Source organism: Podarcis pityusensis (assembly GCF_964106645.2).
Source record: "Podarcis pityusensis genome assembly, chromosome: 1".
Classification (NCBI taxonomy): Eukaryota; Metazoa; Chordata; class Lepidosauria; order Squamata; family Lacertidae; genus Podarcis; species Podarcis pityusensis.
This window is the reverse complement of record NC_138028.1, coordinates 87,695,442-87,723,238: the sequence shown is the minus strand read 5'-3', so window position 1 is coordinate 87,723,238 and position 27,797 is coordinate 87,695,442. Positions and strand designations below refer to the sequence as shown.

The 27,797-nt window shown below is 43.8% G+C and overlaps 1 protein-coding gene across 20 annotated transcripts in view; it reads right to left on the bottom strand.

Moving 5' to 3' along the window:
* The window catches only part of TNS1 (tensin 1), a 325,241-nt gene that overhangs the window by 167,646 nt on the left and 129,798 nt on the right, over positions 1-27,797 (bottom strand). For 3 of the 20 annotated variants that reach the window (XM_081005156.1, XM_081005158.1, XM_081005160.1), the window contains exon 1: positions 579-961. The exons of 15 other annotated variants lie outside the window; for them this stretch is intronic. In XM_081005156.1, the coding sequence (XP_080861282.1) occupies positions 579-605 (27 nt within the window). In that variant the 5' untranslated portion in view covers positions 606-961. Of the gene's footprint in view, positions 1-80; positions 141-578; positions 962-27,797 lie in introns of those variants that run through there. 2 more of the 20 variants (XM_081005165.1, XM_081005155.1) reach the window with 2 other exon arrangements.

Below are 27,797 nucleotides of genomic sequence, written 5' to 3'. Positions count from 1 at the left end.
TCCAATTATTTGCCCCATAATCCTTACCAAACTGATGAGCCAACAGGTGGAGGGGGCAGAGTTTATGTGCCGGCACCCACCTTCTCCTCCTCACTTTCACAGTGCTGAATCCAAAACTGCCCCATCAAACTTGCCTGCTACAGTATATTCCTTTATGCCAGCTAACAGTGGTGCTAGCAGGGTTATGGGTACTGAATGACAGACCATCTCCTTTACATACCGAAGGAAAGATACGCCTGTCCCAATAAAAAGGAGAGAACACAGAAGCACACTGAACTGAAAATAGATTACTATGGGAACAGAAGAACGGTACAGAACATAATCCTTCAACAGCATATACCTAACTTTCTTCAGATGTTTAATGCTTTCCCCAAATGCCCAGCTGGTTTTTTTAGCTGTCACCATTTTGCAACTCATTTTATAATCCCTGTATACTTCTAGCCCCTAGAATTTTTGTGATTAAACTAAATACACTTCTTCACTCACTTTCAAGCAGTTCTTCTGATTTCCCACTGACACTTCTCCCAACTTCCCTATTAAATCAGGGGAGGGGGAGAAAAAAGACAGATAAATAGTACCTGGTTCATTACGCTTCCAAAATCCATCTCGCTGCGCTGTTCTATCTCAAATTGCACCTCCAAGATGGTTACTACATCCAAGGGACAGGAAACTCTTGGCCTCACCTTAGTGAGCTTCTCCTTCTGCCATAGTGAAGTAAGAAGCAGCAATTGTTTGTGCAAAAGTTAGCCAGTGCAGATGCTGTTAGTCAAAGCTGGCAGAGAGGAGGAAGAAGTTACACAGTATTCTGTTGAAGATGGAGAGGAGCCAAGGTCTTGATTTCAGACATCGGTGAAAGGGGAGGCAGACCTGCTTGTCTGGGGCTTTCTGGGGTGGTGAGCTTGGGAGAGCAGGGTGTGCAGTGTGATTAAGCAGAGAGGAAAAAGCTTTCAGACTCGAAAGGGATTTTCCTTCCCAATCTCCACCTTATTAGCACAGCCTCTCTCCCCCCCCCACCCCACCCGTCAATGCATCACTGTCCAAGTACAACATCACACACGCCCAAAAACAACACCACTAGCTGTGCGGGGCTCTTTTTCCCTCCTTCGGCTTTAAAGGGCATGGCATTCATAAGCTAGCCCATATGAAGAATCAGAGTGGGAGTCCAAGGGGCGGCGACAGAATGGATTGTTTCTTGGAGGGGAGGGTGAAATAAAACATTGCAAATTCCTTATGCAAACGGGCTGCCCGTCTGAGTCTTATCAGCCTGTCCAGACACAGAGCTGGAAAATGGGGCATGTCTGCCATGCCATTCTTAATGGAGAGCAGAGTTGAGCAGAGATGTCCTGGGGGCTTTCTCAGGAAAGCTATACCTCATGCTCCATCTTCGAAAATGACCTCTCCACAGAACTCATGCAGGCCTGGCCCACAAGCGCAGCTCACTAAGGTGGGCATGAGGGGGCAGAGTTCTGAGGTGAGAGAATCGATTGCACTGCTTTCAGTGTTGGCTTGCTCCCTTTGGGAGTGGTAGGGCAGAAGGCAAGGAGACCAACAGTAGGTGGCGCCACGGCCAATTCATTCTAGTTTTAAGCCCATCCTTCCACCTTCCAAGTTCTACAAGGACAACCATGAGGCTAAGGAGGAAGGTGCTGACAGCCAGTGCCATGCTCTGGACTGGTTGTAGGTAAGAAATCAGGCAGGTGGGTGGTGGCTGAGGGCAGACTGAGGTTGGTGAGGCAGTGCTCCATTGTCCCTAGTGGGTTAGCCTCCACTGACCACTTTAGACTGCAAGTGGCATTTGTTAATGCCCACCTGTGCTTAAAGATTTCTCACAAGAAGAAAACCAACAATGCAGGAAATGGGTTGAGCTATAATTTTTATCCCTGATAAACTATTTTTCCCCCTACAGGGATTTTAATATGGGGAAACATTTTTCAATAAAGGACTCCCTGACTTACACTCTGGGGTGGCACTACTATCTCAGGATCCGGCCGCTTCAGGTTGCTGCATTTGTAGACAACCCAAAGACACCCCATATAAATAGTCCAGACAGCCTAACGTCTTTGCAAGTGTGAGCTGTTCTCAGATAACATCGGAACAGAGTCAGACCGCTAGTCCATCCAGCTCAATATTGTCTACATTGGCTGCAAGTAGCTCTCCAGAGTTTCAAACAAGGAATTTTCCCAAGCCAGAGGTTGAACCTGGAACCTTCTGCATGCAAAGTGGATTCTCTCCCACTGAGCTCTGGCCCTTCCCCCAGACAAATCAATTTCTATAGAATGCTAGAGAGCAGTCACTTCCTAAAGTTCTGAAGTCCCACAGAATGCAATTGCTCTTACACACACGGAATACTGTGTCATAAAATGTGTTCAGCATAGAGCCCTGCTTCCATTAATCCTTTTACAACCAGCACAAGGAGGCTCAAGGAGTGTTTAGACAAGACGCTCACCATTTCGCAGTTTTGTTTACCTAGCTGTCCATGTCAGATCATACACAGAAGGTGAGGGACAGGCCATGATGCGCCCCGCCTTAACCCGTAATTACTGGGTAAGGTTTTGGCTATTCCTTGACAACGTGGAGAACAGCAATTGAGAATGTGTGCAGAGCAAGGCCAAGTTTAAGGCTGTAGTCCTATACTCACTTACTATCATTGAATCCAATGGAACTTTTCTGAATAGCTATGCATAGAATTGTGCTGTAAGGCTGAGAAAGAGGAATACAAAAACTGCATTTCTCTGACTCAAGGACATAAACTTACATGTTACATGCAAACTTCACCAGCCCTTTTTTTGATTCCAGATTTATTTATTTCTATCTATTTATATTCCCATCTTTCTTCCAAGGAGCTTGAGGAAGCAAACAAAAGTATCCCCTTCTCACTGCATCCTCACAACAGCCCTGTGAGGTTGGTCAGGCTGAGAGACAGTGGCTGGCCCAGGGTCACCCTTTGAGCTTCATGATTTGAACCCTGGTCTCCCAAGCTGCTTCTCCACCCACCCTCAATATTCTAGCAGTTGTGGGGTGGGGGGAGGACTTGTGGCCCTCCATCTCCCATCAGCCCAGCCATGGTCAATGATTAGGGATTATGGGCGTTACAGTCCAGTAACACCTAGAGGACCACACACAACCTTGGTTGACAAGGGTACGAACCTATATTTGTAGCCCTGGGGAATGGAAGGGAATCAGCTGGAGAGGGGTGTTTTTGGACAGGAAAATGCCCAACAGGGAGATGAAAGATGTGTTCAGAACAGACAGACATGTGCACAAATGCTGCATTTTACTTCTGATTCTGTGGGAGTATCGAGACCAACGACATTTGTAAGAGAAATTTCTGGACCAGGCTCCACAGTGTCTATTAAGCAAGTATGAAATACCCACAGCCCTGCCCTTCTATTAGCCCATCCTTTCTCTCCTGATTCCCCCCCCCCCTTGCAGAATCCCACGAGAGACACAGAGGAACTGACATTTTACATTCACTTACTCATGGCAGATGCTAGCATTCACCAGGCACAACTGCAACATCAACAAAACCCAGGCAGCGGGAAGGTTCTACTGAGCTCCTTTTAAACTGCCCAAACATTTGGGCAGCTGGACAGTTCCTTTAAGGGCAGTTCTTTGGAAGACAGCACAGGAACTGGTCCCTCCCTTACTTCTGGGATTAATTCTTCTCTCAGCCTTTTTAAAAATTTCCATCAGCTCAAGGGGAGTCGCACTGCATGCATTATGATCCCCCCGCTCACACACCTCCCTGGCCAGAAGCCTATACCTCCCAAAACACAGTCGGCCCTTGATGAGTCAAGCTTTCCGGGTGCCTCCCCCTCTTCCCATCCCTACGCTGCAACTTTATTGCACATCTGGATCCAGTTGTGGCTTGCACATTAGGGGCATTTGTCTCGGAGATGGCTGCTTCTAAAAAGCTGGAGCCGCCAAATGTCTCAAACAAAAGAAGAAAGAGAAGGGAACGTTTTAAAACCAAGTTAAGTCTGAAGGGATTTGCTGCCGTTCCCGGGCTCGACCGTGTGAGCTTGCTGAAGATGGAAGCTTGGAAGGGGAGCCTGAACAATGCTGTGACCCTGCAGAGTGCCTGGCCACCACGGAATACTTTAGAGAATGAGAGGTGACATACCAGGATAAGCTCTTGGGGATGGAGGAAGCCAGAAAGTCTCAAGTGGTGTCCTTCCAAGACACTAATCGCCAAATGAATGGATATCCACAGGTCCTTCCCTTGTCGCCTGCTCTTCCACAGTTCTCCCTGCCTGTGCTCAGGCTGCTTCAGCTGTGCCCACCCATTCCCTGCTTTTGCACAGAAGTGTGGCTGAACTGAAAGATGGTGCCTGTACTCTTCACGAATTGATTTCTTCAGTATGCAAAGTGTCCACCTGACTGCTGGCAATGGGAACCTTCTATATTATTTATACGATGTATGGACTGATGTTTGAAATCTTCCACTGTAGAGAGCAGTGCATTTTCTTTTTGGAAGACCTGGTGGATGGGTACTACACTTCCCCTCACATCATTGGCCAGAGAAGGCCATTGAATAGTGACTAACCTATCCAGCTGCAATCAACCAGCACCTCGATGTATCTCCTCATACTGCTACCTCTCTTGGACCACAAAAGCAGGGATGGGGAGAGTATCAAAGCAGGGCACAGTACACAATTTCCAAAAAAGGACTGTGGTTCTTCCAGACTGTCACTATTATGCAGGAGAGATACAAGCACATATTAGAACCGTAGGTTTCTGCAGTTAAACTGGATTAAAGGGCTTTGTTGCCCCAGCCCAACGAATCCACTTTTAAAAAAGAATCAGATTATTTTGCCATTTACAAAGTTATGGGGAAATGCATTGAAAAGTCTGGGGTGTCTGAATAACAGGAAGACGTATAAACACCCCACTAGCAAATCAGAATGAATACTCAATAAAGATTGGATATAATCTAACATCCAGACAGGCATTGTGCAAGCAAATTAGGGGCTCAATAAACAGGTCATCTGGGGAGGTGATGCTCAATGCTTGATGAGTCAATCTTTGACCTGGTTTTTTTCCTCTCCTCTCCCTTCCTTTGTGCCTCGCCCTCCTGTGGGCATCTGAGCAGACATCCTCATATCTTCTGGAGCTCTTTCCTTCCCCTTGCTCACACACAGTGCTATTTTTCTTGAAAAAGAGGTGCTGAAAGTCAACATGAGCACCTCCCTTGTTCTCTTATAATGGCAATGGCACCCACCTGATTGGTGCCAGAACTGAGTTCTGGCAAGTTCCAGCTGGGGGGGAAAGCCCTGCTCACACAGCTGATAATATCCAAGATCTTGTTGTTGTTTCTTCTTGTTGTTCTGTTAATGAACTTATTAGATCACCATTTATTTATTTTATTCTTCAATATTCTCCTTCGCATTCCTCCTCTGTCTCATGTTGTCATTTGACCATCGGTCATGTGATCCCAAGAACTTCTGTTTATCTCTATCGGCTTTCATCTGCTTCCTTCGCACACTCTGCAACATCATCACTTACCTCTGTACTTCCTTTCTCGCTTGTCTGTTTTGCTCTGTTGTGTTGATCATGCTTTCTTTTTCTTCTGTCATCCTGTTTACTCCAAATGTTCGTTATCTCTACCCTTCATTCTGCTGAAGGTCTATGGTGTAAAGATCATTCTTCTCCTGAATACTTTCATTGCAGTTTTATGTTTTCTTCAGCTCTGTCCTTGGCTAAGCAATTAAAAATTTCTTCTCATATACATTTCTCATCCCCTACTCTTTCCTTTTTGTAAACTTTACTTCTTCAACCTGCCACCCATGCTCTTCTTTCTTTTGTCCACTAGCTTTTAGTGAATTTTCTTTGGACAAGACTTTTTTCTATCTGCCCTTCATTCTGAACATCTTCTGCATTGCTTTTTTTCTGACATTTCTTCCATATCATTAAGATGCTGATTCCTTTGCTTCTTTTTCTCTAACTTATCTGATTTGTTTCCATTTAAATCCATGCTAATACTAATCCTCTTGACCAAGTTCCCATGTAAAATTCTATTACCCTTTTGAACTTTCCTTCTAGGTTCTATTCTACATTTGCCATGTTTCTGTCTTCGGGTTCTTCCTTTAATTCTGCCCTTGTGGGCCTTTTTATTTTATTTTTTAAGTCTTTTCTTCCTTTGTTCTTATCTTATCTTATTGATAATCTTATTCTGTGGTTTACTTAGGAATAGACATGCCTAGGGTTGTTTTGCTACTTTCCTCTCTTTCACTTTCTCTTATAGATCCTTTTCAATCTGGTTTTGCTCTTTTCTGACGCATATTGCCAATTGCGTATCTCCTTTCAGCAAAATCTAAGAGTTAATATTCTGCACATCTAGTGCTGGGCTCATCTCCAATACAGTCTCTGATTCAGACAACCATTCATTTCTCCTTTCTATCTTACATTTTTCAGGCATTGTTTTCTCATGATTTTAATAACAACTTTCTCATCGCTCTTTTAAGGAGTTTTCCAATTGTTCATTTTTTACAGTTTTTCCCCTTTACAGGAGTTCTTGAGAGATCAGTATTAGGCCCCCTTCTTTTTACATTATATATTCATTTTGCATTCAACACCACCTTAAGAATGATGACCTACAACTTTTGTTACTTTAATTTTTCAACTCATCTCTTGCCCCAATCTTCTATTCTGGCCTACTCTGCCATCTCTCATAGAATGAATGCCCATTTTCTCCAACTTAATTGTGCTAAAACGGACCTTCTGGGTTTGGGTTTGATTTAATTTTCCAGTCTCGTACTTTTTTACATATTTGTCTTCTCCTCTTTTCTCTACATGTTTTTCCATAAATCCTTCATCTTACATGACCAAAGATGCTGCTCTCTGTCCACTGCTTGTATCTCCTTTCCCATACCACTGAGTTGCTATCCATCTGATACATGAGTCCTCCCTCCATTTTTACATTTAAGAGGTTCATTTTGTTGGCTATTTGCAGTTTAGTAGCGCTGCAAAGAGCTTGCTGGGGAGACCAAGCATTAAAAAGGGACTCATAAAGTACTTAAACAAGGTTTTAGTAAGAAAAACAAAAACTCCATTTACACTAAATACATCAACAACAAACCAGACCCAACCACCAACCCATCCCCCAGGGTAATGGGAGAGCTAGGTGCTGCTCCTTATATGTTGTTGTTGTTTAGTCGTTTAGTCGTGTCCGACTCTTCGTGACCCCATGGACCAGAGCACGCCAGGCACTTCTGTCCTCCACTGCCTCCCGCAGTTTGATCAAACTCATGCTGGTAGCTTCAAGAACACCATCCAACCATCTCATCCTCTGTCGTCCCCTTCTCCTTGTGCCCTCCATCTTTCCCAACATCAGGGTCTTTCCCAGGGAGTCTTCTCTTCTCATGAGGTGGCCAAAGTATTGGCACCTCAGCTTCACGATCTGTCCTTCCAGTGAGCACTCAGGGCTGATTTTCTTCAGAATGGATAGGTTTGATCTTCTTGCAGTCCATGGGACTCTCAAGAGTCTCCTCCAGCACCATAATTCAAAAGCATCAATTCTTCGGCGATCAGCCTTCTTTATGGTCCAGCTCTCACTTCCATACATCACTACTGGGAAAACCGTAGCTTTTACTATACGGACCTTTGTTGGCAAGGTGATGTCTCTACTTTTTAAGATGCTGTCTAGGCTCCTTATATACTACACCCAATTGCTGACACAGCTTAATCAATACAACTCAGCAGCACCTGCTATGTTTCACAGCTGTAAAGCTAGGTCTCGTTATTTTGCTCTGGCCCTTGCTCTGGCCCCTTAAAGACATACACATCGGGTGGAACAATGATGAACCTTTACATTTAAAGAAACAATTCAACACATTTAGATATGTTCAGTTTACCAAAACTCCCAATAATTCACCTGAATTTTGCAAATACCCTGCCTTCCCACCTAACCTATTTTCCATGCACTTAATAAATACATACCCGATACATCATTTGGAAATACATCTGTTCCCTAGATGTGTCTAGATGTGTCAAACAGTTTTCTGGATTGCAAAGAATGGTCAGATGCAGGGATGGCTGATTCCTCTTGCCTGGGTGGGACTGATTTTATTTTGCTCTAAGCAAAAGTAATATTTATATATTTAAAGCATTTGTACCTTGCCCCTCTTCAGCCATAAACACAAGCTGTGCCAGCAGGGATCAGAGAAAGCTTACAATGAGCTTCCAACAGCATTCAATATGGGTCAACGTTCCTCCCGCCATTTTTTTTACAACTGTGCAGCTCTTAAATTTAGGTTTCTCATTTGCTTCTTTGTCATTCAAGGTGTCTTCCTATCCAGAGCTACAACTGGCAGATAGTGAGATGTGCAGGTAACCAATGTGGTTCCCTCCGATCAGCTCTGACCAGCTATGATTGGCCCCATCCAACATGGCCCAATAGTCAGGGATGCTGGGAGTTGTAGTCCAACAACATCTGGAGGGAACCAGATTGGCCACTCCTGGTGTGACAGAAAAAACATAAACACTTTCCTCCAAGACTGGATTTTACTTTTTCCGTATCTGCCTATTCCAAGCTCTGATTTCTGACTAGATCAAGGTTCATGAACCAACTGAGACCTTTCAGATGGTTCGCAATTCTCGTCTGTGTTGCAATAGCCCTGTGAAAGTTACCAAGTTAAGGCTTCTAGTTTAGATAGCCACAGACAGGCAGAGCCTGCTGACTCAGAATGCATCCCTCTGACTCATTCTGCCAGTTGGCAAAAGAGTTGAAAGAAAGTTTAGTGGAGCTGCTGCTGAAAGTACACAGCAAAGGAATGATACAATTTGCAACCACTGTAAATGTCAACCCAAAAGCCGTGCAAAGCCATACAAGGGTATTGCCAACTGAAATGAAAACGCAGCCATGTACTTCCATCTCAGAGTGGCTTTTTACAAGCACTCTTCATCCTACACATGAAAAGGATGGCAACACCAAAGGGCATTATGAACTTATCCCTTTTTTAAAAAATGTGGCACAGAATTTATTTATCCTGCAACAGAATGGTGTACATCTGAAGCATGTGGTAGAAGCTCATGTGCTCTTTATGGATTAAGTTCTCTACTACTTATTATACAGTGACTCTCTAATTATACTATGGAAATTGCAATAAAAGTTCATTTAAACAGAAACCAGTTGCACACAGCCATGCCACAATAAACCTAAAGTGGAAGTTGCTGCTCTGGGTCTGGATCACTAATCAGAGCAAGACTACCTTACTTTGAGATTGTATGCTAGATTTCTGACCAGCTCCAGAAGTAACAAATCTGGGAATTCTGTGGCAATCCTGTGTGAAGGCTGAACAACATAGGAAATGAAACAAAGTATACGGGTGTGGCCAGGGTCAATCATTCATTCCGTAATTACCTTCACACCATTGAAGGTATCTTATTAAAAAGGGGGGGAAAGAAACACCCAAACACTTTCAACTTTAATATTTCATAGTTCAATGACATGTAACTACAAATATATAAGAACATCAGAAGAGCCTGCTGGATCAGGCCAAAGGCCCATCTAATCCATCACCCTGTTCTCAGTGGCTCACCAGATGTTCATGGGACACTGGCAAGCTGTATTTGAGCACAAGAGCACTCTTCCCTCCTGTGGCTTCCAGAAATTTTTGTGACTACATATGTGTGTGCTGCTACTGATGTTAGACTTCAGGATTTTATTGAATGTTATGCTTCTGCACCCAAATACAGTGGTACCTTGGGTTACAGACGCTTCAGGTTATAGACGCTTCAGGTTACAGACTCCGCTAACCCAGAAATAGTACCTCGGGTTAAGAACTTTGCTTCAGGATGAGAACAGAAATCGTGCGGCGGCAGCGCGGCAGCAGCAGGAAGCCCCATTAGCTAAAGTGGTACCTCAGGTTAAGAACAGTTTCAGGTTAAGAACGGACCTCCAGAACGAATTAAGTTTTTAACCTAAGGTACCACTGTAACTGCCTTACATGAACATAGGTATGCTAGATAAATCAATCCATTCCTGAACAGAGCAGCTGCTACAGCATATTGCTCATTACGCATTCCATCAGATCTAAGCTGAACCCTTACTATCCTGAACTAATGGACAGCAGTCAGGCCAACTGGCATACAGGACCAGCAGGATAATGCACACCCTGGATCAGCTGACAAAGACACTACGTAATCCATCAGAGTCACTTGTCAAATTCAGCTTGAGATGACACTACTGATTAGAAACCTACTGTCATCCACCCCTCAACCTACCCACAAACCCTTTCCTTACAATGAAAGCTATTCCCATTTGCTACATCCCACAATGCTCCCCATAGGCAGGTGCTGCTTCACTCTCTGGAGCTGCTGCCTGGAGAAATCTTGCATGATGTTCTGAATTGTGCTAGCGTTACTTCCATGTGCCCTGCCGCTGATGTAGTGAGCAAAAAGGAAGTGAGTGTCCAGGGACAAGCACACACTCCATTTTTCCAAGCAGTGACAACATTCCTGAGATTCCAACAGCTTCTTTCCAGGCTCTGTCAACTGCATTTCATTGGGGAAACATTAAAAATTTATAGCTAAAAAAGAAAAAAGAAAAAGCACGCAAAAATCCTGGGAAATATTGAGTACAAAAGATTTCCACTGAAAAATGATGTGATGCATTGCTTGATCCCCAAACAATACAAACACAGCACAACAACAAAGCCCCAAATTCATGAACAAAAAAGGTGATTTTCAGGAACACTATCATTCCCACATGCATAGTTACAGCTGGGTTTTGTTAGCAATGTTTGATAGTAACTCTGTAGGGGATGATTTGTGCAGAGAAAACGAACAAAGTGATGCAGCTAAGGGACGAGTTCAAGTAACATCTGCACTTCTCCATGAGCGGAGTTATGCTAAGTATGTATTTGCTTAATTTGCATTATACATGCAGGCTACAGAATCCCCCTTTTTCACTGCCCAGACATTTTAAACTTTTAGCACTGGCTACACCCACTTGATATACATGTCTTGAGGGCCAGTGGCTAGATGGCACCTCAGTCTCCTCTTGTGCAACCTGCAATCTCGTTGGAATCTTGAGAATGCTAACTTCATTAAAAATTATGCGAGAGGCAGACAAAAATGCAAATACAAAATAAGCTCAAGCTTCCCATGGCTTCCTAAGGGCATATCAACACACGGCATTTTGTCAGGGCTTGAACGAGTTGACTAAGTACACCTCATCACCACAAAACCTGCAGGTGAACACAGAAAGAGCAGGAACCAAAGGCGCTGCTTATATATAGTGAAATACTGGAGGAAATCTCCACACCATATGGCACCTCCACCCCTTATTTTTCCTATTTTTATCCTAGATCCCCTCCAAACAACCTTTTTATTGTGCATCCATCATAATCTCTACTCATGAAGGCATGAGGACAGTTATTTGCAGTACTGCTTTCCATATTGTTTGAGCCTGGAAATTTTGGGGGGCAGACGTGCTGCTCCATTTCCAATCAATCCCATAATTTGCTGCTGAAATCCCGTAACATTTTATGCTACAAATGCTTGGGGCGGTGGTCCACTTTTATTACACTGTAGTGCAAGAGGGCCCTTCCATATAGCAATGATGGTAATGACTACTGTTGGGGAAGCATCACAGAACAACTGATAAACTGAGATGATGTGTAGATAGCCCAGTGTAAATTCATCACTAATGCACTTTTATTGCATCAATGGCAAAGTGCTGAATAGTCCTGCAAAAAAAACCACAAGTCTGCAGAGGCTTCTAGTGTGGTATTCAGATAACACATCCCATCAGCACAAGGATTTACACTTGAGCAATTGAATTCCCCACCCACCCACTAAATCTGTTCTAGGGGTTCCCCCAACCCTCCAGAGCAGATCTGGGGAAGATGCAGGGCACACACACACACACACACACACACACACAGTGAAGGGGGGGGGAGTTCTGTTGCACAAGCATAAATCATTGCGCTGAAGGAATGTGCTCGCTGGATACTGCCCCTAATGCCAAATTAGCTTTGTGTGAAACTCTTTGTGGGGGGTGTTCTAAACTCATTCTGGCCAAAGTGAGGACAATTCAGGCAGCTGGAAGATCTTTAAGAGGAGCACACTTCCACTCATTAGGCTGATACTGGGCATGTTTTAATACTAGCAAGAGGGAAAGGAAGATCTCCTCACGTCAGACTAGGGAATAGAAGCACAATTGCTTTTCTTCTTCCTTTCATGAGCAGCAGAGATTCATGAGCAGCGACTGTAGCCCCAAGCTGCTAAAGGCAGGTGTTCCAAAGTTGCCCTCATAGCTGGAAAGCAATGACACATCCCAGAAGCATCTCTCCCTAGCCTCGTAGGAAGAAAGCATCGCCTCTGATCCAGACAGTGTGACACAAAACCTACTTCCTGTTCCCAGCCATTTCTCAAGAACCAAGCCAAATAATATGTCTATAGAGTGAGTGGGCGGCAAGAGAATGACTAGAGTTAGAGGTGGGGCTTTTCTGAAAAGTTGTAGCAAGAGCAGGAGACTGGGGGGCAGCAAGCTGGATTCCCATAAACTGTCAAATGGAGATAGCCTCTCTGACTACTCCAGCTTCCGGATGGAAGAGGCCTTGCATAGCTCTCAGTGAGGGGAGGGGAGGGGGAAAGGAGTTACTCGTGGTCTGTGTGGAAAAGTCCTGGGTCAGAGAGGCAGTGACAGCCACCAACTTGGAATGGGTTTGAAAGAGGATTCGACAAATTAATGGAGAACAAGGTTACCATTTGCCACAATGGTTGTGTTCTACCTCCATTGACTGAGGAACTGTGCTGGGAATTCAAGTTACTGGGAATCACAGGGCAGGGGGATGCTGTTGTGCTCAGGTTCTGCTTTCTGGCTTCCCATGAACATCTGGTTGGCCCCTGTGAGAACAAAGCAGTTACTGAAGCGGTTCTACTGCTCCCCAGAAGGAATCCCTCTGCAGCAGAAGCATGCCCATTCACTCTATATTCCTGAGTGCAGTGAATTGTTAAAATCTCTAAACCAGATGATGAAGAATAGGGGGTTTCCACTCTTGCTCCTGGTGGAAGAAGCCCTGGCTACTTCATGCAGGAAACAAAGAAACCCAGCGGAAGAAAAATTCTATAGGGTAAAGCTACCACTGAGAGATGTCACAAGGCCTGAGAATTTAGGCAAGAACCTGAGGATGGAGTCATTTATAGCACTTCTTTGCATGTCCAGGTGCCATGCTGCCCACTGCCCTGCAGGCCACCACTGACCAAAGACCACTTGTGACAACCTTATATGGTTCAAATCAGGCCAAAACTTTCTTGATGACAAATGCAAGATGTTTGGTAAAGGAATTGGATTACAACCAATATCAACCAGCCTGACTGCTCCTGGGGAGTGGACCTGCATGGAGTCCTCTGTGGACCCAGTCAGGCCCACCCCCTGCCCTCCAGAGTGAGCCTCCCCTGAGCCTGCCTGCCATTGACCCAATTTGGCAGGCTGGCTAAATCTAAACTATCCAACTGGAGGCAGAGCTCAGGAGTCATTGCTGCAGCTGCTATGGCAGCTGGCAAAGCCACCCACTGCTTAAGGTAAGTGGTATTGTTAAAGCAACTAATGCGATGTTGGGAAATTATTAGGCCCCTTTCCCCATCATCAGATGAAGTATATCCCAACCACACTTTTGTGTAAATCTAATACAGGACCTTCTTGACTGCCAGTACTACTGATGCCATATTTTGCCTGTGCAAAATAGAGAGGAGAAAGGTGTATCTTTGCTACAGTTGGAACTGGGAGGTATGCCTTCAAGTCTTCAAAACCTGGGTAAATATGCATCCCAATGAGTGGAAGAGAGTTTTGCCACCAGAAAAAAAATTACCGTATTTTTTGCACCATAACACTCACTTTTTTCCTCCTAGAAAGTAAGGGGAAATGTCTGTGCGTGTTATGAAGGAAATGCCTACGGGTGGCATGCCTACGGATTTTCCTCCTCTAAAAACTACATGCGTGTTATGGTCGGGTGCGTGTTATAGAGCGAAAAATACGGTAATTAAAAATCAAACTGGTTGTAGGAACCCTGCGGAGACAAAGTGCAGAGATAAACAGTGTGCCTGCCATCTACTTGCTATTCTTAATGTGAGCTGCCACAAGATGAAGGTGTTCTAAGTAAGTTTCCAAAGCAGAGCGGGGGGGGGGGGGACAGGCTCCAGCCTTGCTCTCTGAGTTAAAAGATAGAACATTCCCTGGATACCTTGCTGTATTTAAAAAAAAACACACCCACATGTTTTGGATTCCCAAGAACAAGAGAGCGGGTGTGTCTGTGCTGGAAGGTGATAGAACGGCAGCACAAATACTCTTAATACCATCAAGTTAAGAAGAGGCATAGATACAGGCCACGCCAAGAGGAAAACCCTAAGTTGCTCCTCACTCTCCTCCTGCTCTCGGGTTTGCCCAGGTTTGCCCAGATCCCCTGAGCAACTGTCCTGAGAACACAATGTTCAGGCTGAACCAAGTCTTGGCTCCCAGACTCCTCTGGCTGCTGTCCAACAGCCTGTTTAATAATGTACACATGGCCATTAACTTAGATTTCTGAAGAAGGGAAAAACACCACACTAGTTTGCAATAACAAGTTGCTTGTGGCTCAGTAACCTAACAGACTGCGCAGGGCAGATACTCTGTCACTGCAAATGGACAGAGTGAAGTGTAAGATAGGGATCCGAGCATAAAAGTCAAAAGTGGAATACTAGGATCCATAGTATTTGTAGGGAACACTAAAATATCTACTGTCCCCTCAAGGATCACAACATTCTCAACAAAACATAAGTAATAGATTGTAAGTACAGAGGACGCTCGGGTTGCGAACATGATCCATGTGGGATGCACGTTCGCAACCCTCAGTGTTCGCATGCGCAGGTTGTGATTTGGCGCTTCTGCGCATGCGCAACTGCCAAAACCCAGAAGTAACCCATTCTGGTACTTCCGGGTTCCGGCAGTCCGCAACCCAAAAAAACATAACCTGAAGCGGATGCAACATGGGGTATGACTGTAAAATGCAGTGGCTGGGTTAGCATATCACGATAAACCATGATTTGTTAAAATAGGAATGAACTTTGGCAAGCCTAGGGCCTGTGAACTTTCTCCACATTGGTCTTCCAGCACAGCTGCAAAAAAGAGTTTGGAAGAAATTGTTTCTGGGTTTTTTCATTAACTCACAGCTTCTTGTTTTATTTGAACCTGGCAGACCATGGTTAGTTACTCTGGTATGTTTAAAACAAACTAATTTAAAACCATGGCTTATGAAGCTTGCTTGTTTCAACAAACCATAGCAAGGATTAAGCACAGTTGGACATAAAGGTAAAGTACAATTAATGAAGCTTCCAATCTCCTTCTCATGTCCATGCTAGAGGACAGGAGAATGTGCAAGTCCTGTTCATCTAGGCTCCTTCTCATCATGATAAACTATAGTCTGGATGCAATCAGTGAAGGAGAGGTATAGAATGGGGAAACAGCATGACTACACACAGAGAAAAGGTTTGTATAAAGAGTAGGGGTGTCATGAGGAATCAAATACACAAGTACCCACTGCTACTACCTCAACCATCTTCCCTATTCCTTGCCCTCCTAGGGACCTGTGAAACCTACCCAAGGAAAGAAGCAAGAAGTGGCAATTGCAGGTGCTCAGAGCAGAATGTCTTATTATGCCAAGAAGGGGGCTGGGACTGCACATCCCAGAGTCCCCAGCAGGAATATGATGCTATTCGCATTAATTTCCACTAACAAAGGGCCTCAAAATTTTCCAGTGCTATATTAGCACATTGTCTGTATGTTGATCCTGCAAGCTAAAAAAAGAGCACTGGCAACCTTGAGCTTTCTGTTTCAAGGAAGAGCTGTTTCTGAATGACTCCAGGTCATTTAATATTTATTTTTTTCCATTTTTCCCTTGCAGCAGTTTACATAAGTGGCCTCTCTTGGCTATCAATAGATATTACATAACCAGGATGGGATCTTGCCACAATGCTTACAAGTCAGTTACTATTGTTCTTCGTCTTCTTGCTGTGCTGCTAAAATGTATATTCTTTGCTTTCTTATAAGTTTGGTTGTTATTTGTTGCGCTACGATAAATATTTCTGTCTGCTACTTTAATTTTTTTTTTTTACTTTTTTCACCTAGAGTCTAACTTATATGAGGCAACTGAGGCAAGGATTTTTTCTGTATATGACCAAAGGCTGCCATGCAACTGTTGTACAATATAGATAAGCGGACTTGTGCCTTCTAAAACAGAAGTTACTGTATTTTTCACTCTATAAGATACACCCAACCATAAGACGCACCTAGTTTTTAGAGGAGGAAAACAAGAAAGCAACACAAAGCCTCTTGAGTGAAGAGGCAGGAGTGCTCTGGCTACGCTCAAGAAGCTTTGCGTGGCTAACCCTGAAACCAGAAGAGCAAGAGGGATCGCTATGCACTGATCCCTCTTGCTCTTCTGGCTTCAGCAGCCTGCATTCATGCCATAAGATGCACACACATTTCCCCTTACTTTTTAGGAGGGGGAAAGTGTGTCTTATAGAGCAAAAAATACGGTAATAACTGCACAATAAATTAGATCCTATAGTTATGTCCTATAGTTAGGAATAGTGTATTTTTTACATGTAAATTCTGTGGTAGACACCCCTCAAGCAGATTGGCTGAGCTGCAGTGGCGGCACAGAAGTCTCAGACACACTTCATAGAACGAAGCTATCAGAATGGTGGTGGGTGGGTGTGTTTTGCCTCCCACCCCCAATACAGTTTCAGCCCACCCTTTCCCCAAGGAGCTCATAATTGGTCCATGTGATGCCACTCTTAATGTTATCCTCACAGCAACCTTTTGAGGCTAGGCTGAGAGATACTGACTGATCCAAGATCACCTGGTGAGCTTCATGGCTGAGTTGGAACCTGAAACTGGATCTCCCTGGTCTTAGTACAAGACTCTTAACGTCTCACTAGCCCATGTAGTGTCTTCCATATATTGTTGAAACATAACTGCCATCAGTCCCAGTGAGCATGCTCAACAGTCATGATAGCTATCTACACAACCAATACAGAACACTGACTTCCTTAGATAAAGACAGACAGTTGGACTGCACGTTATATAGATGCAATGATAGGAAAATGCACCACTAGATTCTTTGTTGTATATGTTGTCCTTTGTTTGAATTTGTGGCCTGGTACAGTATACGTGAAAGTGGAGGAGATGGGGAAGGAGAAGAAAAATGTGTTTGCACTTTGGATTCAGAGCAAGCCAACACCCTTCATAGTTCTTCATTACATGAGCCATGAAAACAGAATGCATTTGTTTCACTGACCTTTGCAAATCCTCAAACACGTGAGCATCCCTGATGGTCCCAGAAGGGGAATGCATGGGGCAGAGTTCGCCTCTTCCCATGCTCTTTCCACCCTGGAATCTGGGAAGAAACAAATCTCTAGTGGCAGATGGATGCAGACCAATGCAAGAAGCATCTTCAACCTCCTCTTAAATGCTCATTCAAGCTTCTCTCTCCCTCTTCCCCTCCCTCTGGTCCCTGAAGCTAAACATCCAGGAGGAAAGCCGCACAGGGTGGAGCAGGAAAACTTTTGAAACAAATTGCTGCTGTTGAATTTTCACTTCCAGGTTAATAGATTAGACATTAAACATTGGCTTCTGGAGCCATGTGTTCAGGAGGAAGAGAACCGTCTCACAGACCCAGATTTGTATTACAGCACCAAAACTAACAGCAGCAGCTTATTTACCAGAAAGGTTCCTATGAATTACTAAGAAAGATGAACCAAACACAGTGTGAGTTTGTATAGGTGCCACCATCACAGGCAACTATGCTCTAAAGCTAAATGACCACTAGAGGACTTAAACCAGCATATAGCCCAGCAATCACAAGAGCCTCTCCATTTTTTGGAGCAAAGGACAGTGCCTACATAGAACTTTAGCCGACCGAAATTGCACCAGCAGAATCACTCCCAGCCAATAAAAGCAAACACGCTTCCTTCGCATTATCTGTTTCAAAAGTAAATCCAACTTTAGTGTGACCAGATGAAAGAGTGCCACCTACTGATGCAGATCCTAGCAGAGAATAGCTGATCTTGATTTAAACTGGGGACAGATTGAAGCTCTTGCTGGCTTGCTGGCTTGCTTGGAAGTAAAAGTCTGCAAGAGGTAATTTGGAGGCAAATTTTTATAGGTTTGGTGGGGGTCGTTATGTTATTTACATCAAACAATGTCCTTTTGATGAGGTCAAACTCCCGTTTCAAGCTCCCGTTGAAAAAAGTGCAACCAGTTAATCATACTGATCAGTCAGTGAAATCTTGCAACACTGCACATCTGCAGCAGGGTGTGTGTGACAGCACTGGCCATGCACTCTGTACAAGAACCAGCTATCATTTCCCCAGTCAGGAAACTATATATTTCTCGCTGCTTTGTAGCATTAAAACAACAGACTGGAAAGCTGCCAGATGCGTGGGCAGCTCTTAGTGTCTGAAGTGGCAGGGCATTCCACCGTGATCCCCTCCCTTTAAAAAAAAAATCAATTTTCCTTCTAGCTACAGAGCTGAATTTTCCTTGGTTGTATAATCTCCTGGCCAAATGTACTTTGTTTGAGGGCACACTATGGAAGTCTTTTTTCATGGTATATTTGTCAGAGACTGAGCAAAAGACCATGCCCTGCGGTGCTGGAAACTCCTCTCTCTTTTTGCCCCTGCCCCCTGCATCTCTGCCTGTTGCAGCCCAAGGGTCAGAGTCAGAGCTCCAAAGTTTTTTGCAGCTGGAGGGCTGTGTAGGAATAAAAGCAGCCGAGGAATGGGGGATTTCACTCAAAAGCCACAGGCAGCCTCATGAGCTGATTTCTCCCAGGAATATAGGAAGCTGCTTTATACTGAGTCGGGCTATTTATCCATCAAGGCCAATAATGTCAGCACTGACTTGGCAGCGGCTCTCCAGGCTTTCAGACAGGATATACATACATACATAATTTTATTTGTATGCCGCCTTTCCATAGTTAAAACCATGCTCAAGGCAGTTTACAACACACACCAAAAATACATTCCTTTTGTGCCACCTTTCCATAGTTAAAAACATGCTCAAGGCAGTTTACAACACACACCAAAAATACATTTCTTTTGTGTGTGTTTTTACCAATGTGCAAGAGCAAATCCAGCCTTCAAATCCCACAAAAAATAACTGTGATGAGTTCATATGTACAGCCCCCATCACCACTTTTTCTTTTTGGCAGTGTTTTGTGAATGCACATATTCATATGAGGGAGGAAGAGAAGGAGGAAATGAACTGATGGGCCTATCAAAATGCATATCCTTCAGCTCCTGAGTTAATTGTAGAAATTTCTCCTACAACAAAATTCAGGGAAAGTGGAACACATACATGGCAAAGACAACCCACAGAACAATAAAGTAAGAGGTTAAGGGGTGGAATCCTGTGCAATTTTAGCTTGGAGGCTTTCAGAAACATTCATCCTTATTCCATCTACGTTTGCTTACTATAAGAGGGAGCAATGCATTCAGAAACACAGTTCAGAAATGCAAAATTTCTGTACCTCTATAAAACGTTCATCCTAATGGTAAGTATACACAGGAACGTATTCCTAGAAAAGTAGGGGATTGTAACACAATTTACAGGATGAGGGATACTCCCTCTGCAGGCCCATAAATTAGACCACATTCCTCAAGCCCAAGGGTTCTGCACATTTTAAGAGGGCTATAGGAGGAACAATATTCCCTCTGTTGGGTCACGCTCTGCCTGTGTGTTTATGCAGCTGAGGGTCTGCTCCATTACCTGTTTATACTAGCATTTGCCTAGTGATCTCTCTTTCCCCACCCTTCTGCCTCTTAATCCTTCTCATTGCCAAGGTTCTGCTCAGCCATAATCCCCCCACCCTTGTAGTTTCAGATGGATCAAGTGTGCTAATCCTTAACTCAACATACACATTCACTTTAGTGGGCTTCAAAGGCACCTTTTACCTTGGCACCCCAGGGGTGATGACATCACACCAAGGAATTGCTGATCTACTCCATTAAGCATGGCAGTATTTACAAGGCCATGAGATACTCATCTCCGTATCTCAGTAGCGGCCTCTTTAAAAACTATATATGTTCTACTTGTATATGAGGCAACAGGGAGTTCCGGTGAGAAGCAAACTGAAGAGCACACAATCTCCACTTGCTGATTTTACTAAGCAAACCCATTCAAGGAACTATCAGTGATTTAGGACCTGTCAGCCCAGTCACTTTATAGCACAATAAATACACAGATTATTAACCTGTACAAACTCCTCAATGGAGCGTAGGGGTAGGTAACGTTGTTGGACTCCAACTTCCATCAGCCCCTGCCAGCTTTGCCAATGATCAGGGATGATAGTACTTGTAGTCCAACAACATCTAAAAGCACTCTTCTGGCTACCCACTGTAGAGCTTTAGTTGTAGCATTCTCATCTCTTTCCAGCACAAACAGTATTGAAAGCAGGTTCTCATGTGACCGCCCCAACAGAATCATGAGAACAAATCACTACGAATATGCTATAAAAACAAGATGTATCGAAGAGTTACTTCAGCAACAGACAACCCCCAAAAGACACAAACAACAGATACCTGAAGCAAACCCAGATGCCAACTGTCTCCCAACTATTTTGAGAGCTAGTAACATCAGTCAGAACATCAAGGATCCGTTCACCCGCTCATCTACCAACACAATACGTGTACCATCCGTCAGCAATGCTCTTCTGCATTCAGTCTCTATGAAAGGATAAATGGACCCAAATCTGACATCAGAAAGGACAACATGTTGAAACCAGTGGGAGAACATTTCAACCTCCCAGGGCATTCCACTGCTGGCCTTAAAGTGGTCATTCTTTAACAAAGGAACTTTAAAAGGGTCACACCAGCATGAAACTGCTGAATTGCAACTTATCAGGACATTCAGTTCTGCCTGAATAGAGGCAATGGTTGCCTAACTCAATAAAGATTTTAATTAGCGATTCTAGGATGCTTGTATTGCCATCAATTACTGCTGCTGCAAATGGTCACTCAGATCAAGTCAAGTTTTAAACCAGGCAAGTGTTTATTACGCTTACATTTAAGCTTCATGTAATTGTCAGAGAATAATTTTTCCCATTTAATTATCATCTGATCTCACTATATAGTTTATTACCTCTGTACCCATGCATATACATATCCTTTCCAGCTGAGGACAACATCCGATTGAGTCCATGAGTGCTTATGCCAAAATACATGTGTTAGCCTTTAATATGCCATGAGACTTGTTTCTTGTTGCCACAAACTAACATGGCTGCTACTCTGGAAATGTGGCCTCTGGAAAAAGAAGCCTTGAATAGCACTGTTGTTCTAGTGAGAGGTCTCTTTATAAGTCTGATATGCTGGGGCCCTTATTACTTGCATGATAACCTTTGCCGGTAAGTAACTGGCTCCTAGATGCAGCCTAACTGTGAAGGAGACAGGGTTCTGAGGAAAAGCTGAGATAAAATTACTATCCATTACATTTCTGTCCCACACTTCCTCCAAAGTGATTAGAGTGACAGACAAGGCTGTTTCCCTCCCTGTTTTATCCTCACAACAACCCTGTGAGGTAGGTTAACCTGAGAGACAGGGATAAACCAGTGTCATTGCATAGCAGATTAAGGATTTAAACTCCAGTCTCCCCAGTTCTTGACCAACACTGTATCAATTTGTCTCTATCTAGAACTTGCAAATTAAGACATTACAAGCAACTTCTGGGATTCTTGAGAAGCAGCAAATAATCCAGATTGTTATTTTTAATTTTTGGGAAGAGCTTTTTTCTACGGGGATCTCAATGCAATTTACTGAGACATCTAGTGGCTGAATGACACACTGCAGAGAAATGGAGATAATGCAATTTGACACTTCAGCTTGCAATCACTCCTGCTTCTTGTTTCAGAAATTGCCTCCATGGAGAAAAGAGGCAGGCAGGCCAATCAACATCCTGGTAGTTTGGGCACAATCTTGAGGACTGTTAATTCAATCATTTGCTGTGCCACTTCAGCTGGGCACTGGCCCATAAAAGCTTATGTCAAAATGAACTTCTTATTCTTTTAAGATGCCACAATACTTTTTGGTCATACCACAGTGCCAGCTTCCTGCAGCCCAATTTCTCCTTGCTCTGGCTATCTCTTCTGCTCAGATTATAAATTCATCTTGATAGAAAGCCTTGCCATAGGGCTCTGTTGCTTCACAGTCTCTTGAGCAAGAGGAACAATATCTGCAGAACCTCAGATCAAATAATGTTTCAAATCAACAAGTCTATGACTCCTACAGTCATAGACTCTTAATCCAAAAAAGTGAACGTGGTCACAGGCCAACTCCAAAGGAAGTAGAACAACCAAGCCCAATTCTCCATGGCACTATCTCTCACGCAGCTTTAGAAAGAAACGCAAACTGAGACTGTTGTTGTTTAGTCGTTTAGTTGTGTCCGACTCTTCGTGAACCCATGGACCAGAGCACGCCAGGCACTCGTGTCTTCCACTGCCTCCCGCAGTTTGGTCAGAAAACTGAGACTAGTAGGGAGAAAATATACTAGTAGGGAGAAAATAGAAGATGTGAACCTATGTGAACCTCCTTTTTGTAATGCAGAGATTGCATAATATTGTTTGCTAATATATTCAGCATTTTCTTTACAAGAGACCCTTCTCCCTAATCTGACCAACTATCTCTCCCCTTGATTCGTCTTGCCTGCACAGATGGTGTACAGATATGCTGCATGCATCTTGGAAAGGTGTTATGATCTTTCAACAAATAAGACAGATGCATCTTGAAAATGGCTATTACCTTTGTCTCCTCCATCTCTGACTACAGCCAACTCCAAGAATGTATATCAGAATGTACAACTATTCCTAGCTCAAGCTTGGAAGGTGGTAGACTCCTGTATGGCACTGGCGAGAGTTTTTATGAGTATTGGGTTTTACAGACAAGTCCATTGGACCCATGAAACAAGAGACTCCTGTCCAAATAGTCCATTTAACAAGGGCCAATGGCTGCTCACCTGTAGGGTTGCCATATTTCAACAGGACACCCCTTTCTTGTTGAGCTTTTTTTCAGGAAACCACCAGAATTGTTGAGTTTTTACAAAAATGTCCCACCCCCCCCCAATGTAAATTCCACCCTAGTCACCAGAACCCGTGCCATAGCTTTTTGGAAGCAGAGGAAGAAAGGGGATAAACAAAATTTTGAACAACTCCAGGAAGGGATTTCCCTGCAAAGCCAGTGATTCCAGAAGCCACAGGCTTTCGCCAGCACAAGAGGCTAAGTTCCTATAGGCGACAGTTCTTCTGCATCCCCCCCCCCCAAATCCATTCCAACTAGTTGATGCTGGGGGCTGCTTTTTTGGATAAAGAGACCTAAAAGGGGGCTGCTTTTAATGGCCAACCTCATGACGTTTAAAGCATAACACTGACCAGATGTCAGCAATTTTAGCAATCGAGTGCCAAATAAGTTTGGAGCCAATTCAAGGAAACAGTTTCCCCCCTGGGGGATGTCGGGTGGGGGAGAGAGAGAGCATGCTCCACATCCCCATGACCAGGAATGCAGGGAAGGAGAAATTCCAAAATGTTGAGGTAAGAGCTTATTAGTAGCACAGACCAACTTCATGGGCAGCCCTGCAGTGCTATTGTAAGCAGCCAGCAACCTCCTGGCCCCCACACCAGGGTTCTTGATATAGCAACCCAGGGCAAGGGGCTCCTAAGGATGCATCTGTGTAAGACATGAGAAAGACCTGCCCACCTTGGCACTGCACAGCTGAAGTACTGCAATCCCCATGCCCACATCCCCATGTTTGCAAGGCACCAATGAATGCAGAAGTAGCTTCTGAGGAGGTAAATACAGGCCACAATCCTAAAACCACTTTTTAAAATAACTCAGCAGTGGTCCTACGGGTACACAAAGTTACCATACCTGAATATATGAATTTCAGACTGAAAAATATATATATAATACTGAGGATTTTGTTATTCTTGTTGTTATTACTAATTCAATTGATATCCTCTCCTTCCTCCCCACAGAGCTCAAGGCAGCAAAGTTCTGTGATTAATACAGGGGTGGAGAACCTGTGGCATTCAAGATATGCCTGGACTCCAAATCCCATAAGTCCCCTCCAGCATGGCCCATGGGCAGGAATGGTGGGACCTAGAGTCCAGCAACATCAGGACCACCACAGGTCCCCTCGTCTCTGGATTAACGGCATCTGAAAACATGAGCTGCTTAGAGTGTCTGAGCTCCTGCTTAAACCAGCTTGTTCCCAGCTTGCAAGTTTTGCTGTCCCTGGGTAGAGACAGAACAGAGGGAGCAGGTGAAGGCTCTACACTTCTTCAGCAGCTACCAGGCATGTGCTCAGTACAGTGGTACCTCGGTTTAAGAACAGCCCTGTTTACGAACTATTCAGTATACAAACTCTGCAAAACCAGAAGTAGTGTTCCGGTTTACGAACTTTACCTCGGTCTATGAATGGAATCCGAACAGTGGAAGGGCACCAGTGGCAGGAGGCCTCATTAGGGAAAGCACGCCTCGGTTTAAGAACGGTTTCTGTTTAAGAACGGACTTCTGGAACAGATTAAGTTCATAAACCGAGGTACCACTGTACAAGGAAGCAGAAACAGGAAAGGTGGAGCTAAGGAATTAAAGTGCTCCCTGCGTTATTCCTTCGAGAGGCAGATTGGCTGCTTTTCGTGAATGCACATGAAATATAGTTTTGTGAAAAGTAGGCGAAATGAACATGGCAACTAAATAGATAAGTCTGAGCAAAGCACAGAGCTGCTGTGCTCCCCACTCCTCCCTGCTCCATCATCTCTCCTCCTCGCACCAATGGAGTCGGGGGGGGGGGAGTGTGGCAGAGTTTAGTTTCACTTTTAAAGCATCCCTGCTTAGCTTTCTTTTCGAACCAGAGATTCTAAGTTTAAAGCAAACAGTAGTCAGCCAAGTTGACATTTTTTTGTTGATGAATGAATCACTTCCCACGAGGCATCCCAAAGAGATTTATAGTACAATGAAAATATGTATGGAACAATTGCAAGTATACAGTGAAAACCTTTTAACACTGTTATGGAACTCACTGTTGCTTTAAATCAGGATAGTTCGTTTGAATGCAACCATAACCTAGCCCTAAATTGTAACCCTTTAGAAGTGAAACTAAACTCCTCCTTTTCGGCCATGTGGGTGGAGCACAGGTGACTGGCAGCACGCAAGTCTGACATTTCAATTAGGATCATCCGCTAAACCACTGTTTTGAGTTAGAGGCAAATGTGGCCAGTGCATCTTTTCCTAACAAGTGGAAGTATGAGCATAAGTATTTATATCAGCTTGCTTTCAAAATGGTAGTATTTCTAGGACAACGATTATAACATTGGCCCAAGGTCTGGTTGCAGGTCTTGAACCTCTGTCCTCTAAACAACATGAACTCAAATTGCACAAAATGTAACTGGGAAATCCTGCTGTGCAGACACAACCTAGATGTCTGCATTGGCTATGAATGCAAAATTGGGTGGTCCCTTTCTCACGCGAAAGGTCTCTGCCGTGCATAACTATATGAGTCTGAATCCAAAATCCATGGCTACCCCTTTGCCGAAGTGTACAGCTGGATTTATAGGTAGAGTGCTACCCATTAAACGGAAAGTTGCGAAACACAGCTAGAGCAAATACAGAAACCCTTAAAAACAAAGAGCAAACAAAACACATCAGCATTTAACCGACTCCAGTCATGTGACAAGCACCACACTACAAGCACTGAAAGGGGCACTAGTTTAAACAGACGAAAGGTGACTTTGGCAGTTAAAGCACATGTCCCTGAAAGGCCACCAGCCTCCAAAGGCCTGAATCCAATTCCAACTGTGCCATAAACTCCCAGAGTGACCTTGGGCATATCCTTGTGCCTTTCTAGGGGCCTCCATTCCTGCCTTAATCTTTACTTTCATTAAACACAGCCAGACCCTTTAACCTTTCCTCACACATCACATATACCCATTAATACCCCCCTCAGTCATTCCTGTTAATAAATTCACTTCCTCCTCTGCCCACATTTCTTACCCACAATCCATAGTTCTCAGGCTCTCAGAAACAGAGGGGAAAGAATCAGAATCTATTTTAATTTTAATTTATTAAAGACGGGCTGAGTTGGGAAGGAAATGTAAATAATGGATGTGATTTATTCAGAGTTCACAACCAGGAACAACAGGCTGAGGGGGAAGTGTTCTGTCAGACATTTCCTACTGATGGTATCAAGTATGGTCTATTGGACAGCATGATGGATTTTAGGGTTGCCATACGTCTGGAATTTCCCAGACATACCCAGAACACTGCAGTTGGAAGTAGTGTCCATGTGAGGAGACATGTTTTGTTGCAGCTGAGGCAGAAGGCGGCATCCGGTTGCACCTTTGTAATATTTTCTTTAAATTGTTTGTTGCCGCTCCTGTTTTCTGTACACCACCTAGATATATTTTTAAATATATTAAGCAGTACACAAATTAAAGAATCAAAATTATCAAATCAATCCTGTCCCTCACACCTGTCAGCAGGCATTACATCAGGCTACGGGGAAGAGAAAATGGGAAGCAACTGTTGGCTAATTCTTTCCAGTTTTCATTGCAGCTGATTGTTGAAGGAACTTTGTTTTTCAGATCAGGTGCCTCTGTTGTTGTTTTTCCTTCTCCTCAGTCCCTCTTCCTTTTGTGTTGTGGCTTTTAGATTCTAAATCTGAGAGTAAGGACTGTCTTACTGATCTTTGTAAGCCACTGTGAGAGCTTTTGGGGGGGCGCTGAAGGATGAAGACTGCTATAAATCAATCAAAGTTTCAGGTTCTCCAGTCCCAATCTAAAAGGCTTTGAAAGTAAGCACTAGTACCTCACACTGTGCCCAGAAACTGACTAAGCCCTAGCAAAATGTCGTTCTACTTTGCCTGGTCCCAGTTAGAAGCTGAGCAAGTGTCATGACATTACATAATGCCCACACATCTATTGCTTTCTTTTGCACATCACCTGCATTGTATATTTTGTTGGCTGTGTCACATGGAAACTTATAACCAAAAGAAGTTTTCACTATACCAAAACAAAGAGTATGGTTGATAAAATATGCACTCAGGGCTATGATCCTAAGCCACTTATGTGGAAGTGCATTCCACTGAAATCGATGCAACTTATTTCAGCATAATATCTTCTAAGACCGGGGTGGTAGGTATAAATCAAAGCATGAATAATGGATAGATGATGAAAACCTAACACAGCAATTGACATAAAAATGCATTAAGTTAATGGACTGTTTGGGCCTGGAGGCGTTCAGTGAGGTTTGCCTTAATTCTTCATTGAAGTGTTTTCCTTTCCTTTTTTTTCCTTTTTGTTAAATTAGCTTTGGTTCACAGCCCTACCCAAAGTACCTGTATGTGAGGATTTGACTTGGGGGGCTACAGCATAGGTTACAGTCACCAGAGATGCTTTAAAAATGGCTTTACCATGGTGTGTCAGCCCCATTCTGGCTTTACCGCCACTTGATGGCACCAATCTAAACGATTAGTGCTTGCAGACATTATGGCAGCAACAAGCGCAACTTGCCACACTGAACTCATTTTGGGTGATAGTTCCATGGCAACCGCAAGGTATGCTCTGAGTCTGGTAGTTATATTCCAAGATCCATACATTCTACCTATCTGTGAGTGGTCAGCTCCTAAATTATGCCTGCCCTATGGATCAAAAGCCCTTCAGAATTTTATGTATATACCTATTAAAGCCTGTGTTGTAAAAAGCAAAGCTTGCTTACACAGGATTTGTCTGATGCAGTCAACTTAAGGAAATTATTTATATGGAATAGAA